The sequence below is a fragment of the Oncorhynchus clarkii genome, chromosome 12, assembly GCF_045791955.1.
Source record: "Oncorhynchus clarkii lewisi isolate Uvic-CL-2024 chromosome 12, UVic_Ocla_1.0, whole genome shotgun sequence".
NCBI lineage: Eukaryota > Metazoa > Chordata > Actinopteri > Salmoniformes > Salmonidae > Oncorhynchus > Oncorhynchus clarkii.
Genome location: NC_092158.1, coordinates 53014741 through 53031017, shown reverse-complemented (window position 1 = coordinate 53031017; position 16277 = coordinate 53014741). Strand labels below are relative to the sequence as shown.

At 41.8% G+C, this 16277-nt stretch overlaps 1 protein-coding gene across 5 annotated transcripts in view; it reads right to left on the bottom strand.

The window, feature by feature from the left end:
- LOC139420800 (gamma-aminobutyric acid receptor subunit alpha-1-like) overlaps positions 1–4008 on the bottom strand; it is a 35712-nt gene extending 31704 nt beyond the window's left edge. The window contains exons 1-3 of one of the 5 annotated variants that reach the window (XM_071171083.1): positions 3853–4008; positions 2871–3030; positions 1471–1567 (exon numbers count right to left, since the gene is read on the bottom strand). In XM_071171083.1, the coding sequence (XP_071027184.1) occupies positions 1471–1547 (77 nt within the window). In that variant the 5' untranslated portion in view covers positions 1548–1567; positions 2871–3030; positions 3853–4008. Of the gene's footprint in view, positions 1–1470; positions 1568–2116; positions 2135–2870; positions 3031–3072; positions 3410–3791; positions 3811–3852 lie in introns of those variants that run through there. The other 4 variants (XM_071171082.1, XM_071171084.1, XM_071171081.1 and 1 more) reach the window with 4 other exon arrangements.
- Positions 4009–16277: the final 12269 nt, after the last annotated feature.

The following is a 16277-nucleotide window of genomic DNA, read 5'->3' as shown; positions in this document are numbered from 1 at the left end:
TCTACAGGTCATCTGAACAGCAACAGTGCTACTCACTGCTGCAGCCCCTGCTTGCCTGCCTGTCCACAAACTCAGGAGCTCTCTCTCTCTCTCTCTCTAGACCTTCTTCAAAACACTATAGTTACCCCATTATAAGATCCTTCTCTCCATCCACAACACAAATGTGCGCACAACTGATTACTGCACCTGTTTAAAAACCCTCCAAGAATTGTGTCTGAATTCTAGAGGTAAATACAGTGAATTGCTAGTTAATAATTACACTGCAGTTTATGGGGACAGTTGTAAGGTAGAGTAATCAGGGGAGGTGTTTATTGGTTAAATGGGCCATCCTTGAAGTAGTGCAGTTAAAATACATTCAACTCACGGTTGATTACTGGGGAGAACGTCACAGCTCACGGAAAATAAATCCTTAAATGGCAATTTCATTAGACTGATGAGATATGCATGCATGTTCAACTACATAGTCCATCTACAAACATGTTCTTGAGCATATAAACGGTGGTGTTTCCTCTAACTGCACATACGACAGTAACCAAGACGCAAAATACCAAAATATCTCAATAAATAACCATTTAAGTCAACTTCAGTGAATGGCTCTGACAGTTCAACCCAATAATTTAGGCTTGCAGAATAGCAAGACCCAACATTACTAATTTAAGAGTTGAGCATCTTTATGCTTATCTAGGCATATACGGCTTCATTTGCAAATCGTGAATCCTTGGTATTTGCATGATTTTGGTTCGACGTCAAACTTCTTCAAAGTTTATCCTAGGACTGGATTAGTATTGAGGTGCTCACACAAATGTCTGGCATTTCAATGGCAGGACTAATAGTGTGACAATCACATTTCAGAACCACATATTGCTGTCATCTCTCATCCTATCACACTGTGGTACTGAGTGGTGTGGTCAGGGCACAGACCCCATCTGTATTCCCAAGTGTGACTTTCTATATTGGACTACCCTCTAGCTAAAGTATGTCACTTGAGACACATACATCATTTGAATGAACGACAGAACATCTGAGAAATGCACTTCTCTACGTTGGTTAAATATTCAGTGTTGTCCCATGTGGCTGCTGAGCCAATGGAAACTTTAACACAGTAATTGCTATTTTGGGCAAATCAGCCCCAGCTCGTGTTCACCTCGTATTACCTCATTGCAATTACAGTGTGGAGTCGTGAAGTGATGGCCTAATTACTGCCATCCTAGTGAATTAGGCGCAAAAGAAAAATATGGTCAGCTGGCGAAACGTGATCATTACATTGTTTTCTCACAGACTGTCAGTGAGGGATGTTCTCCAACATGACATGCCGGCACATCCCAAAATCAATTCTAGTTCCGCTCTGTTGGGGACTTGAGAGACGAATACGTTTGTATTGTACCTAGACCATAGAACAAAACACTGATTCTCCGTCCTGGGTCAAATCTAGCTCAGCTAATGTTTTGTCGGTGTGGTCGCCCACCTTACCTTTTCCCACAAAGCACATTGGCCATCAGCAAACAGGCCCACACACACAGTATGACCATTCCTGTCCGTCCACCCATGGTTGGAGAATGGTTGGTCACTGAAGGAGGAAGAAAACAACACATTATAAAATACAACAGTAGGCTACCATTGACATGAATGGCTCAAAAGACAATCAAAGAAGACACAATTGAGGAGTTGAGGGATCCTCAAACCAAGACGATCAAGGAGAATATGAGGCAGGCAACGTTCTACTAAGACCAGCCATTCCCAATCACTATGTTGTATCTTTTGGTTCATATTAGTGCCCAACTTTTGCAAACACGCAACAAAAAAACGAATTACATTAGGATATGGTGATGGGTCGAACCTCAAAGCACTATATGTTTCACAAGTTAGCCAACCTGAACTGCATCTGCCAGCTCACATGCCATGATTCAGTCCCACTATTTATTATACTTCATATAACTGCCTAAAAAGAAACACAGTGAGAGCGCGTCTGAATGAATTTGATACATTGGAGGCGATGTATCCGTTGCTTCAAACAGGACTACGTTCCATTATGAAGAATATATTTCGCATGATCCGACGACACACATTACGCACGCATATTTCGATAAATAATTGCGAAAATAATCAAAGACGTTACCGGTTACACAGTCTTGTTTGTCGTGTGTTATCCTGACACTAGTATTATAGCTTACTCATAGCCTGCAATTGAAACGCGGCCGTACCGCAATATTAAACCAAATCCTCTTATATTCACCCATTTTCACCTTATCCAACATCGTCATGTCAACCCAGTTTCAGACGATGTTAAGAGGTAGGCTACGTTATTGCGTTATACAAAGACAATTGTTTGCCAGATGCCCGTTTAACTGATCCCAGAAAAAAAATATATAACAATGTTTCCCACAGCAGCAATGAATTACCCACGAAAAATACGCTGTAATCAATAGCTACACCATTATGCCACAAACGACTACAATAACCTGTCAATAAAACATACGTAGAAAAACTGCGCCTGTTACTCGCTTCTATTCCTCCAATGTGCACTTGAATATGCTGAGAACGAAGCTGTGCAAAGGACGTGCAATGTTCTGTTAAAATTCCGTTAGTATGACAATGATTTGATAAAGCAGGGATAATGCAGTTTAGCGTAAAAATCCCATACAACCACACTTTCTAAATCATTCCGTTGAAATGCATCCGCAGTATAAATAAATTGAATTCAGGGAGATATTTAGCATGCAACTGGCATTTCTCAAGGCTCATCTTAAACATGACCAGGAGTCTAATTCAATTCGTGCGTGGTGAGTAGCCTATTAAGCAACTGTATTATTCTATATTCGGTGCTCGGTCCAGTGCTGAAACAACATCGACAAAAACATAAAATATCATACCACAGCAGATGCCCTCTTAAATAGTCTTAATTTTCAATAGCAAACTCCACGTCCTCCACTCCCCGATCGTTGCAACTCCTCTACCATTCTGCTCTGTTAGGCTGAACACAACTCACTGCAGTTCTAAACGCAAGTCAAAATCCCCCGACCTCCTTCTGCACTGATAAAGACAAGCAAAATGAAAAACGATTAATTCACTTACAGCGATATACCAGAAATATTCGAGGCTGTCGTGTCCTCAAACTTTTATGTACATCTTTTTTTTTACACGGATTCAATGAGAAAAATCCTCAAAGATCTCAGATCTACTGCCGAATTTGAGCTTGAGGCTGGAGAAACGGCTGCTGACGATGCTGAGTATGCGCAGGTCTCGCGCACTATTCATTGGTGTGGGGGGTTAAACTCTTCTCAGTCCCCAACAAATTGGTTATCTAACTACAAAATCGACTGTAAATACTGATATTGCAGCCAAATAAAGCTTTACTTTACCAGGACAATAGTAATATGTCCCTGGGTAAACCGGATGTGAAATAGGCTGTGACTTCATGCCAGGGCAATTTTATTTTAGAATGGAAGGTGGTACCACTCTCTCATCTAAAGACCAATCCGCCCATTTTTTTTTATATGCAGCACAATTTAACTTCCACTGCTGTCGACTTAATCTCTTTTCAGTGGCTGCAAAATTAAATCCTCTTACATTTTCAACTGGCTCACTTGTTTTTTGCCCCTCTTTCTCTCTGACTGATGTTTGATGTTTTCCTATATAAACTGCGTTTTATATTTATTGAATGGATAGGCTATATCAACTGGCACGACATTCCTCTATGACCAAAACGAATATCTCCAATCGATTATTACATGTTTATCACATAGCCTATCAATGAAGACACTCAATGCATATAATAAATAACACATTCATACATGAATAGGTTACATTCTTCCCAATATTGAATAGGTTACATTCTTCCCATCGTTCCCTCACCCGATAGATTTGATGAGACGAGCCACACCGAAATCACCTTGAAACACTCACTCACTGTACCCTAAAAGTCCAGGATTCGCATCGAGACAACAGGACCGCCTGTGTTTACAGCCAAATATTATGCTGCTATTGCCTGCACTCCACGACTGAACATAGACAGTGCTGGGAAAGCAGAGCTGTGCTGTGCATCTGCAAAAACCGCCTGATGAAATCAAGCGTATATTTTTGTAGTCATCTGTGTATTTCAAATTAAACTACAAACCAGAAGACATTTTAATCATGATGGGACATGTAATAACTCAGAATTTATGTAGTCGGTTTGTTGCCCTTATCAACGCATAATACACACTGATATCATGTGTTTGTTTTATTACATTTACAACAGACTATGATGACATCTAGACTACTCGTCCTTCATGCACAAATCATAACTCCTCAATGCAATACTAACACTGAATTGTATTTACCAGACTACGGTATCGCTGACCCATGCTGTGCATCTGCAAAAACCGCCTGATTAAACCAAGGGTATTATTCGTCTTGTCTGAAATGGAACAGGGTTTATGTGTTGAGTTATGCATACTTAATATAGTGTATGAACGAGTTATGGAAGACGTCATAGACTATATGCATCGGTATTCAGTAAGGTTTCTGTCGCCCCTCGTCTCTCATTCTCACTCTCTCTGTCCGTCTATCTTGTGCTCTACACAGATAATGAGGTTGCCTAGCCCACGTGCATCGACCTTAATGCTGCAAGTGCATATTTCTACCCGTTATTCAAAATGAAACGCCGAAGAATTAATGTCATTGTAATGTATGTAATATATTCCCAGACATGCTTCTTCACTGTCCAATGACATGAAAACGGGCACTGCGAGTTGGTTTGCTTGTGTGGCCACGCGCGTGCGCGTTCATGCATGTGTGTTCGCACGTGTCCAGTTATCAAAATTACACACGAACACATTTAATGCAATTCTCATTGCAATTCTCTACTCAGTTCGCCATGGACTGGAGATAAATGTTTGCATTTTTAAAGCACATTTCCTGCAATTCTACACATTTACCAATACTGGAGGTCAGGGTCCCTGGGCACATAACCTAAAAAATGTTAGCTGATGTGGCTAAAAGAGTGACAGTCAGTGACTGACATAACAAGAGAAAAACTGCTGATCCACAACCAAATTACGAAATTGGTATTCTACTATACCCCCCAGCCCCCCCCCCCCCCCCCCCCCCCCCCCCCAAAAAAAAGGACAATATCTGAGAGTTGCCCTACTTTCCTTCAGTGCAAGTGAGGGAGGGAGAGGTGCTGTGGTGTCATGTAGTGTGGATATGTAGGGCTAAACATCAAAGAGATGGACAATAGTCATTTGTGCAACTGCCTTGTTTGATGTGCAGGTTATAAGGATATAATCACTGCTTCTAAAGTTTTGAATCAAAAAGTACATTAGACTTTCTGGCATTTTATGGGTCACCATTTACATTGACTTTTATTTTCTGTTTTCATATCACATGTCGATGAGCATACAGTTGCCCAGTGAAATGTGTAATCTTTCTTTGCTGTTTTTGTTCCATTATCTAGAGTGCTTTCAAAAAGTATTCCCACCGCTTGGCTTTTGTTGTGTTACAGCCTGCATTTAAAATTGATTAATTTGAGATTAGTTTATCATTGGCCTACACAAAACTCTGTGTGCAATTACATTTTTTTTTTTTTTGAATGACTACCTAATTTCTGTACCCCACACATACAATTATCTGTAAGGCCCCTCAGTCGAGCAGTGAATTTCAAACAAAGATTCAACCACAAAGACCATGGAGGTTTTCCAATGCCTCGCAAAAAAAGGACACCTATTGGTAGATGTGTAAAAACATTTTTGGGGAAGAAATTGAATATTCTTTTCAGCATGGTGAAGTTATTAATTACACTTTGGATGGTGTATCAATACACCCAGTCACTCCACTTCCTAACTCAGTTGCTGGAGAGGAAGGAAACCGCTCAGGGATTTCACCATAAGGTCAATGGTGACTTTAAAACAGTTACAGAGTTTAATTAATGTCGGTGTTAGTAGAAAACTGAGGATGGATCAACAGCATTGTGGTTACTCCACAAAACTAAACGCATTGATAGAGTGAAAAGAAGGAAGCTTGTACATAATACAAAAATACAAAGTGCTATGTTTGGGGAAAATCCAATACAACACATTACTGAGTACCACTCTCCATATTTTCAAGCATAGTGGTTGCTGCATCATGTTATGGATATGCTTATTATTGTTAAGGACTGGAGTTTTTTAGGATAAAAAAGAAACGGAATGGAGCTAAGAACAGGCAAAATTCTAGAGGAAAACCTGGTTCAGTCTGCTTCCCCCAGACACAGGGAGATGAATTCACCTTTCAGCAGGACAATAACCCAAAACACAAGGTCAAATCTACACTGGAGTTGCTTACCTAGCCTATAAGACAGTGAATGTTCCTAAGCTACAATTATGACTTAAATCTGCTAGAAAATCTATGGCAAGACGTGTAAATGGTTGTCTAGCAATGATCAACAAACATTTTGGCAGAGCTTTAATAATTTTGAAAATAATAATGGGCAAATATTGTACAATCCAGGTGTGCAAAGCTCTTACAGACTTAACCAGAAAGACACACAGCTGTAATTGCTGCCAAAAACATGTATTAATGAATATTTATGTAAGTTAGATATTTCTGTTTTTCATTTAAAAAATTTGCTAACCCTTCCCCTAACCCTAACTTTAATCTTTTTAGCTAAACCTTCCCCTTCCCATAACACAAATCTTAACCCTTTTAGCTAACCCTTCCCCTAACCTTAACCCTTTTAGCTAATCCTTCCCCTAACCTTACCCCTTTTAGCTAACCCTTCCCCTAACCTTACCCCTTTTTGCTAACCCTTCCCTTAACCATAACATGAACCCTTTTAGATAATTCCTAAACTTAACCCTAATTTCTGAAAACATGTTTTCAATTCGTCATTATAAAGTATTATGTGTAGACTGGTAGCACAACAAAATGTGGAATAAGTCAAGGGGTATGAATACTTCCTGACTGTACTGTACATCCCCCACAAGGATTGTATACAGCATAGTAACAAAACATCACCTTCACTATCAATCAATATCCATGTGTGTGTGTGTGTGTGTGTGTGTGTGTGAGTGAGTACATGATGCACCTGTCTTTGTGTGTCTATCTGTGTGTGTGTTTGTGTGTATGATGCACCTGTCTTTGTGTGTGTGTATGTGTGTGTGTGTGTGTGTGCGGCACAGCGATTGGTACCAAAATCTCACATTTGGACTCATCATACCAAAGGACAGATTTCCACCGGTCTAATGTCCATTGCTCATGTTTCTTGGCCCAAGCAAGTCTCTTCATCCTATTGGTGTCCTTTAGTTTTGGTTTCTTGGCAGTAGTTCTACCATGAAGGCCTGATTCATGCAGTCTCCTCTGAACAGTTGATGTTGAGATGTGTCTGTTACTTGAACTTATTTGGGCTGCAATTTCTGAGGCTGGTAACTCTAATGAACTTACCCTGTACAGCAGAGGTAACTCTGGGTCTTACTTTCCTGTGGCGGTTCTCATGAGAGATAGTTTCATCATAGGGCTTGAAGGTCTTTGCGACTATATTTGAAGAAACTTTCGAAATTCTGGAAATTTTCCACATTAACTGACCTTCATGTATTAAATGAATGATGGACTGTCATTTCATTTTGCTTATTTGAGCTGTTCTTGACAAAATATGGACTTGGTATTTTACAAAAAAGGGCTATATTTGGTATACCCCCCTACCTTGTCACGACACAACTGATTGGCTCAAACACATTAAGAAGGAAAGAAATTCACTATTTAACTTTTAACAATGCATTCCAGGTGACTACCTCATGAAGCTGGTTGAGAGAATGCCAAGAGTGTGCAAAGCTGTCATCAAGGCAAAAGGTGATTACTTTGAAGAATCTCCAATATAAAATATATGTTGATTTGTTTAACACTTTTTTGCATACCACACGATTCCATATCTGTAATTTCATAGAATAAAACTATTAGTATACTATGTAGAAAATAATAAAAATAAAGAAAAACCCTGGAATGAGTATGTGTCCAAACGTTTTACTGGTGCTGTAAAACAAATTGTAATTTGTAACATATCATAGGAAATGGGTGATGAACATTCACAAATGAATACATACCATACAAAATGTATTACCATGTCATACTAAATTGAGCTTCTCGGATTTACATACAGAATAATACCAAATGCTCAGAGTCCAGGTTGGCTGTGAAGGAAGGGGTTCCCACAGCACAATTACTCTGGGCTTCAGCCAAAAGCTGACATTGCCTGTGACTCCACAGTGAGGCAGAAGGAAGTGTCAGTTGGGATATTTTTTTCATTTGAAATAATTCTAAGTCATTAGGGTCATAATGTTCCATCTCGTGACTCAATGCCAAGTTTGCAGGCCGGGTTGCAGTGCAAAACAATGGTGCAAACTACTCCAAACACACTGCTGGCCTGAGAAGTTATCCATCAATGATGCGTTACATATGCATTCATATGTTTCGTTAATCTGATTTATGTTTTGTCTTCTCTCTGCTGAATATACTGTATAAGGCAGCAGTGGATAATATATCACCATCCTCAAGATGCTATATTGGAACTTGTATATTTGTAACTGTGAGTAAGTAATATGTTCAACATCAAATTGTAAAGGGTTCAAAATGGCATGAAATTAAAACCGCAACCGACCTGCGACGGAAGAGGGCTGATTGTACAGACTAACAGTAAAGCATTGCGTTATGTTGTGTGCCTAGGGAGTGCAGGCAGACAGCACAATGCACCCAGTCTGCAGTTTACATAACACTGATTATAACCAAGAGATTTACCAAAGCGCAACAGTTTGGCTCAGGCATTAAAACCTCCACTGGCCATCTGTTCCTCCTCTTGTTTGTTTTCTTTCAAATACTTTCTCTACAGAATAACTTTTATTTGAACAACAATGTTCGGTTCAAAACTCCAGATAATTAAAAGTAGCAGTTACCGTGCCTTCAGAGAGTATTCACACCCCTTGACTTTTTGCAAAAAAAAATGTGCGACAAAATAGGATTAAAATGTATTTAATTGTAATTTATTTTGTCAACGATTTACTCAAAATACTCTGTAGTGTCAAAATGTAAGACAAAATGTATATATGAAAAATAAAACACTTTTATATCTTTATTAGATAATTATTCAACCCCCTGAGTCAATACACATTAGAATCACCTTTGGCACCGATACAGCAGTGAAATATTTCTGGGTAAGTCTTTAAGTGTCACGCCTGCTCCCGCTCGCCCTCTCTGACGCTCGAGGGCGCCAGGCTGCCTTTCATTACGCAAACCTGTCACCATCATTGTGCGCATAAGCACTCATTGGACTGACCTGGACTCCTTCATGTTTTGATTGCCTTCCCTACATCTGTCTGTTTACTCTGTTTCATCCCCATGTCAGCATTTTTGTTGTTTCCGTTTCCCCTGTCCAGATGCTGTCCGAATTCTGTTCCTGTCGGTGGCTATTAAATGTTCACTCCCTATACCTGTTTCTCGTCTCCAGCGTTGATCCTTACAGAATACTGACACCCCTATACGAAGCATCAGGGAGGTCCTTGTTTTTTGTTTTGTTGGTGATTTCTGGTCCGGGTGCCGCCGCCGATGGAAACGGTGGAGTCTCAGCTGGCTCGAGAGGTTTCCTTTCCCCGGTTAGGTCAGCAGGCTCCCACCACACGTTATGCCTCAGCCAGCCCATCAAGCTCCCATGCCTCAGCCAGATCGCCAGACTCCCACACCTCAGCCGGATTGCCAGACTCCCACGCCTCTGCCAGCTCGTCGGGATTCTATGCCCCAGCTGGCTTGTCCAGTGCCCATGCCTCGGGCCGGCCTTATAAAGGGGGGTTACTGTCACACCTTCTGCCTTCTCCCGCTCTCCCTCTATGGCGCACGGGGCGTGAGGCTGCCTTTCATTACGCACACCTGTCACCATCATTACGTGCACTAGCGTTCATTGGACTCCACGTTTTGATTGTCTTCCCTATATCTGTCTGTGTCCTCTGTTTCAACCCCATGTCAGCATTGTTGTCATTTCCGTTTCCCTTGTCCAGATGCTGTCTGAATTCTGTTCCTATCCATGGTTATTAAATGTCACTCCCTGTACCTGCTTCTCGTCTCCAGCATCAATCCTTACACTAAGAGCTTTACACACCTGGATTGTACAATATTTGCACATTATTATTTTTTAATTCTTCAAGCTCTGTCAAGTATGTTGTTGATAATTGCTAGATAGCAATTTTCAAGTCTTGCCATAGATGTTCAATTTAAATCAAAACTGTAACTCGTCCACTTAGGAACATTCACTGTCTTCTAGGTCAGCAACTCCAGTGTAGATTTGGCCTTGTGTTTTAGGCTATTGTCATGCTGAAAGGTGAATTTGTGTTTGTTGGATTGCAGACTGAACCAGGCTTTCCTCAAGGATTTTGCTTGCGCTTAACTCTATCCCGTTTCTTTATATCATAAAAAAAACTCCTGAGTCTTTGCCAAAGACAAGCATACCCATAACATGATGCAGCCACCACCATGGTTGAAAATATGAAGAGTGGTACTCAGTGATCTGTTACGTTGTATTTTCCCAAATCATAATACTTTGTATTCAGGACATACTGTAAAGTTAATTTATTCGCCACATTTTTTTCAGTTTTAATATAATTCCTTATTGCAAACAGGATGCATGTTTTGTACAAGCTTTTTTATTTTCACTCAATTAGGTTAATTTTATTTTACCAGGCAAATCACTCAAGAACAAATACTTATTTACAAAGACGGCCTACCCCAGGACCAATTTTACTGCGACTGAGGGACCTTACAGATGATTATACTGTATGTGATGGGTACAGAGATGAGGTAGTCATTCAAAATTCCTGTTAAACACAAATTGAGTCCAACAAAGTGAGTCCACACAAAGTGTGTCCATGCAACTTATTATGTGACTTGTTAAAACCTCTCAAGGATCTGCCCCTTTTTTCAATTTTCAACCAAAATAATATACTGCCTGTAGCTCAGGACCAGAAGCAAGGATATGCATATTATTGGTACCATTTTAAAGGAACCACTTTGAACTTTGTGGCAATGTGAAAATAATGTAGGAGAATATAACACATTGGATCTGGTAAAAGAAAAAACAGCCATGAAAAAGACCGCAAGAGAAAGGCCATAATGCAAGAGAAAGGCCATAATGTATTATTGCAGACCAGGTATAATTTAGATTTTTGGCCACTAGAAGGCAGCAGTATATGTGCAACGATTTAGACTGATCCAATGAACCATTGTGTTTCTGTTCAAACTTTTGTATCAAGACTGCCCAAATGAACTTTTCAAGTTCATAACTGTGCACTCCCCTCAAACAATAGCATGGTATCATTTCACTGTAAAACTACTGTAAATTGGACAGTGCAGTTAGATTAACAAGAATTTAAACTTTCTGCCAATATCAGATGTGTATATGTCCTGGGAAATGTTCTTGTTACTTACGACCTCATGCTAATCACATTAGCCTACATTAGAGATCCTTATTATATTTTTACTCCTGAACCTATTTCGGCTTGCAATAACAAAGGGGTTGAATTCTTATTATCTCAAGACATTTCAGCTTTACATTTTAAATTAATTTCTACAAGATTCGAAAAACATAACTCCAGTTTGACATTATGGGGTATTGATTGTAGACCAGTGCCAAAACATCTCAATGTAATACATTTTAAACTCAGGCTGTAACACAGCAAAATGTGGAGAAAGTCAAGGGGTGTGAATGCCTTCTGAAGGCACTGTATATATTTATATTCTGGACTGACATAGCTCGTTCTGATATTTCTTAATTCCTTTCTTTTTATTTTGGGGATTTGTGTGTATTTTTTTGTATTGTTGTTTTGTTGATGTTGGTCAAATATAACATACAAAATGAAGGACAACCCAGGGAGAGTGAGTCTATCCCTCCTAGAGTTTCCATAATGTGCCTGTTTTGAACCCACTGTAATTCAAAGTGTATGTGCTTCGCATTCTGCATATGGTTAGTTTGATAGTCCTGTAAATATTTACTGCATAGTTGTTGACCTTTCTCTCTGTGACGAAGGCCAATCATTTATTGCCATGGATACTGGAGATATTTCGGTTACTTAGACATCCCACGAGCCCAATAAACTCCAAAGACACTTTGCTTGTAAGCATTAGCTTCCTCCCTCTCTCTCTCTCTCTCTCTCTCTCATATATTCAATAGGAAGTATTTACAGGTTAGAATATGGATATTAAAGGCTCGTAAATTCCACTTCCCCTCCTCAGGCTGAAGAAATACAGAAATTGTCGGGCTGTACCATTAACTATGACGTCTTTATGGAGTGACAGTAACCGTCGAACCAATCCCAAAAATAAAGAGGAAGGAGGGAGGGTGTAGGAGAAGGTGGAAGAGAGCGAAAGAGGTACATCTCTGATTGTTAGCACTGTAATTAAACACTGAAAAGGTGACATTATCAACAGATCAACACTGTCAGACAAGACTGTCTCTATTTCTGGAAGAAGTGCAGGAGTGTGTGTGTGTGCTGAACACACGGTAACACACAGTTACCATGCCCCCGCTCACATGTCCCAGTCTCTCATTAGATCCAATCATATGACTGTTGAGCCGAGAGCTCCCGTTCTGGCTGATCTGCCACCAATACCTATCCGTCTCATATCTCATCAATCCCATGGGCCTGACACACACCCACACAGGGACTACTTCATGACTACTTCACACCCACACAGGGACTACTTCATGACTACTTCACACCCACACAGGGACTACTCCATGACAACTTCACACCCACACAGGGACTACTTAATTTGGGCACAGAAAGGTTTTTCACGCTCAACAGTTTCCTGTGTGTCTCAAGAATGGTCCACCACCTAAAAGACATCCATGCAACGGCAGGCCAGTCGTCAAAAATGGGTCATTATAAGAGGACAGGAATTGTGCAGAGCAACAGACAGGCTTCATTTGGTCAACTGACAGTCCAGTACAACATTGGTGCCCAAAGACCCATAAAAGAATGCACAACTCGTCCTACCTTGACACAAATGGGGTATGGCAGCCGACGACCTTTCAGAGTTCCACTTTTTTCAGCAAAAAAACAAGAAACCGCTGTTTCAGCAGGCTAAGGAACGAAAACACTGGACATGGGAGAATTGGAAAAACATTGCCTGGTCTGATGAATCACAATTTTTAAATGTTTTACGCTGATATGAGGACTAGGGTAGGGAGAAAACCATGAGCACCATACATGCATCCATCATGCCGTGCGTCAACATTGCAAGATTGTGGCGGTGGTGTGATGGTGTGGGGTGGGGTTACATGGCACACATTGGGCCACTTGATAAAAGTGAAGCAACGTTTGAATGCCACAGGATATCTGAACATCATTGCCAATCAGATGCATCCCTTCATGGCAGCAGTGTATGCATCTGCAAATTGATTTTCTCAGCAGGATAATGCCCCATGCCATAATGCTAGGATTGTCCAGAAATGCTTCCATGAACATGACATCAAATTCAGCTTCCTGCAGTGGCCTGACCAGTCACCAGATCTCAATCCAAATAAGCATCTATGGGATGAGATGGAACAAGCTATTCAGGGTAGAGATACACTACCAGCCAACTGTGGGAAGCATTGGAATCAACATGGACAGCATCCTTATACCCTGATGAATTTATTAAGATCCTCTGAGGGCAAAAGGGGGTGCCACTCAATATTAGGAAGGTGTTTGTAATGTTTTGTACACTCAGTGTATTCCCCTCAGTGAATATGATTGCTTTTCTGAGATGAAAAACTGTGTGGTTTCAAAACAAGTTTGAGTTTCTCTTTACTCTTTCATTTTTAGTTCTGTCCTTTTGAAACTATTTTGGAAATGGCTCTCTCCAAATAGACCCTCCAACTGACACCTATATCACACACACGCGCACACCCGCGCACACACACACACGGTCATTTATTTTGTGCAATCAAGAGGGTACCTCCAGTGACCACAGGGTGTCTGAAGGGCTTGGGTTGCGGTGTGTGGAGGGAGGGAGCTGTCCATGGTTCTGACATCTAACAACACTCTCAGGCCAGACTGCTACTCCTCTCTTCCTCTCCCTCCTCTTCCAGGTGAGAGGGGCCAGGGCAGGTGGAGGTGCTGAAGCATCCCTCTCCATTGCCTTTCTCCCTGGGGGAACCTCATTGGCAGTCCTCCCAGGGTCCGAGTAAGCCAAAAGACATACTCCCCGAGATCTGTGTCGGCAATAGAAGCAGCAAGACGATTTAGAGTCTAAGTCCTCTGCCACGCTTTAAGACAAAAGAACAGGCTGTTCTAATGTTGAGGATAATGGCACCACAACAGGTGGCTGTGGTTTGGGTCTTGTTGTGTTTCGAGCAGGTGCCAGGATATTCTGAGTAACAGACTGTTTTAACTTGAGTGAACTGGTGCATTTAAACGTTTCTTTAATCTTCTTATGATACATAAACATCTGGATGTACTGAAACATGACTCTCGTTCTATCGCTCACGACTGCAGAGAGTTTACAATAGCAGGGTGTCGGTCAGCACTTCTTGTTGTTTTCATAAAGTAGAGCTTCCATAAAAAGTTCTCAGGAACAGCAGAGAGGGCCCAATCTATTTTAAACACTGTCATTTTCAGCCGCACAAATAGATTCAAACAGGTACAAATGAACTAACACAACGAGAGAGCCGAGGTGGGAGACTTTCAGCTCAGAAATTTCAGCTCATAAAACGTCTGGCACATTTTGGAGAGTGGTAATTTCAGAAATAGTGTGCACCAAAAATACCACTTGCCAGCCAATCAGACACGGACCCTTCAAATTGGATGGGTGTCTGGTCAGGTCCACACCGCGCTTGCATCAATCATCATCACCCAACTGACTGTGGGGTGACCGGCGGGCGCTACCACCTGGCCATGAGCCACAGGGCCTCTCTGCATTCCCTGAGCCCTGCTACATGGTTCCCTCCCCAAGCCCCCACTCATTTACACAATCCCCCTCCACAGCTTGTTTAACATGATGAATGAATGGCAGCGAGCCAACATGGTGGAGAGAGAGAGAGACCTGTGTAATGGAGGGTGAGAGTTAGAGCAGATGTTAGGACATGCAGGAGAGGAATTGAGCTTGGTCTCCTGCTTCTCTCACTGCAGGAGAGGGATTGAGCTTGGTCTCCTGCCTCTCTCACAGCAGGAGAGGGATTGATATTGGTCTCCTGCCTCTCTCACTGCAGGCGAGGGATTGAGCTTGGTCTCCTGCCTCTCTCACCGCAGGAGAGGGATTGAGCTTGGTCTCCTGCCTCTCTCACCGCAGGAGTGGGATTGAGCTTGGACTCCTGCCTCTCTTACCACAGGAGAGTGATAGAGCTTGGTTTCCTCCCTCTCTCCCTGCAGGAGAAGGCTTGAGCTTGTTCTCGTGCCTTTCTCCCTGCAGGAAAGGGATTGAGCTTGTTCTCGTGCCTCTCTTTCTGCAGGAAAGGGATTGAGCTTGATCTCCTCCGTCTCTCAATGCAGGAGAGGGATTGAGCTTGGTCTCCTACCTCTCTCACTGCAGGAGAGGTATTGAGCTTGGTCTTTTGCCTCTCTCACTGCAGGAGAGGGATTGAGCTTGGTCTCTTGCCTCTCTCACTCCATGAGAGGGATTGAGCTTGGTCTCCTGTCTCTCTCACTACAGGAGAGGGATTGAGCTTGATCTCCGCCTCTCTCACTGCAGGAGAGGGATTGAGCTTGGTCTCCTGCCTCTCTCACCGCAGGAGAGGGATTGAGCTTGGTCTCCTGTCTCTCTCACCGCAGGAGAGGGATTGAGCTTGGTCTCCCCTCTCACCCTCTAATTAGTTTCATAGTGCCCCCCCCTCTCTTCTTTTTTTTGGCCTGTGTTTACTAAATCCTCCCTCTTATTTATCTATCCTACTCTCCCTTTCTTACCCTCTCTCATCTCTTTTCTCTCCCTCTCCCCCCTCTACCTCTGTCTTTCCCCTGTGCCTCCCTCATCCCCTGTTTCCCTCTTCAGCCCAGATTGTCTGCCTCATACACAGTGACATGCCCTCTAGTGTGCACTGTGCAATGCCTTCACTCAGGGTAGGAGCAGAGCACTGGGGAGTTCAGGACTGACAGCATGATAAGGTTGTATGCACTAGCAGCTTGGAATCATACTGTATGCAACTATGTCACACACAGATGAGTAGACAATACCTTATCGTAATGTGCTGTTTTAATCAGAGCATTGATCTTCTGTATGTACCTTCTCTAATTTACAGAACTTTCACATACATAGTTCATCCTTTTTTTCAGAATATCATGCATGAAGTACTTGTCCACCCACTAGTACAA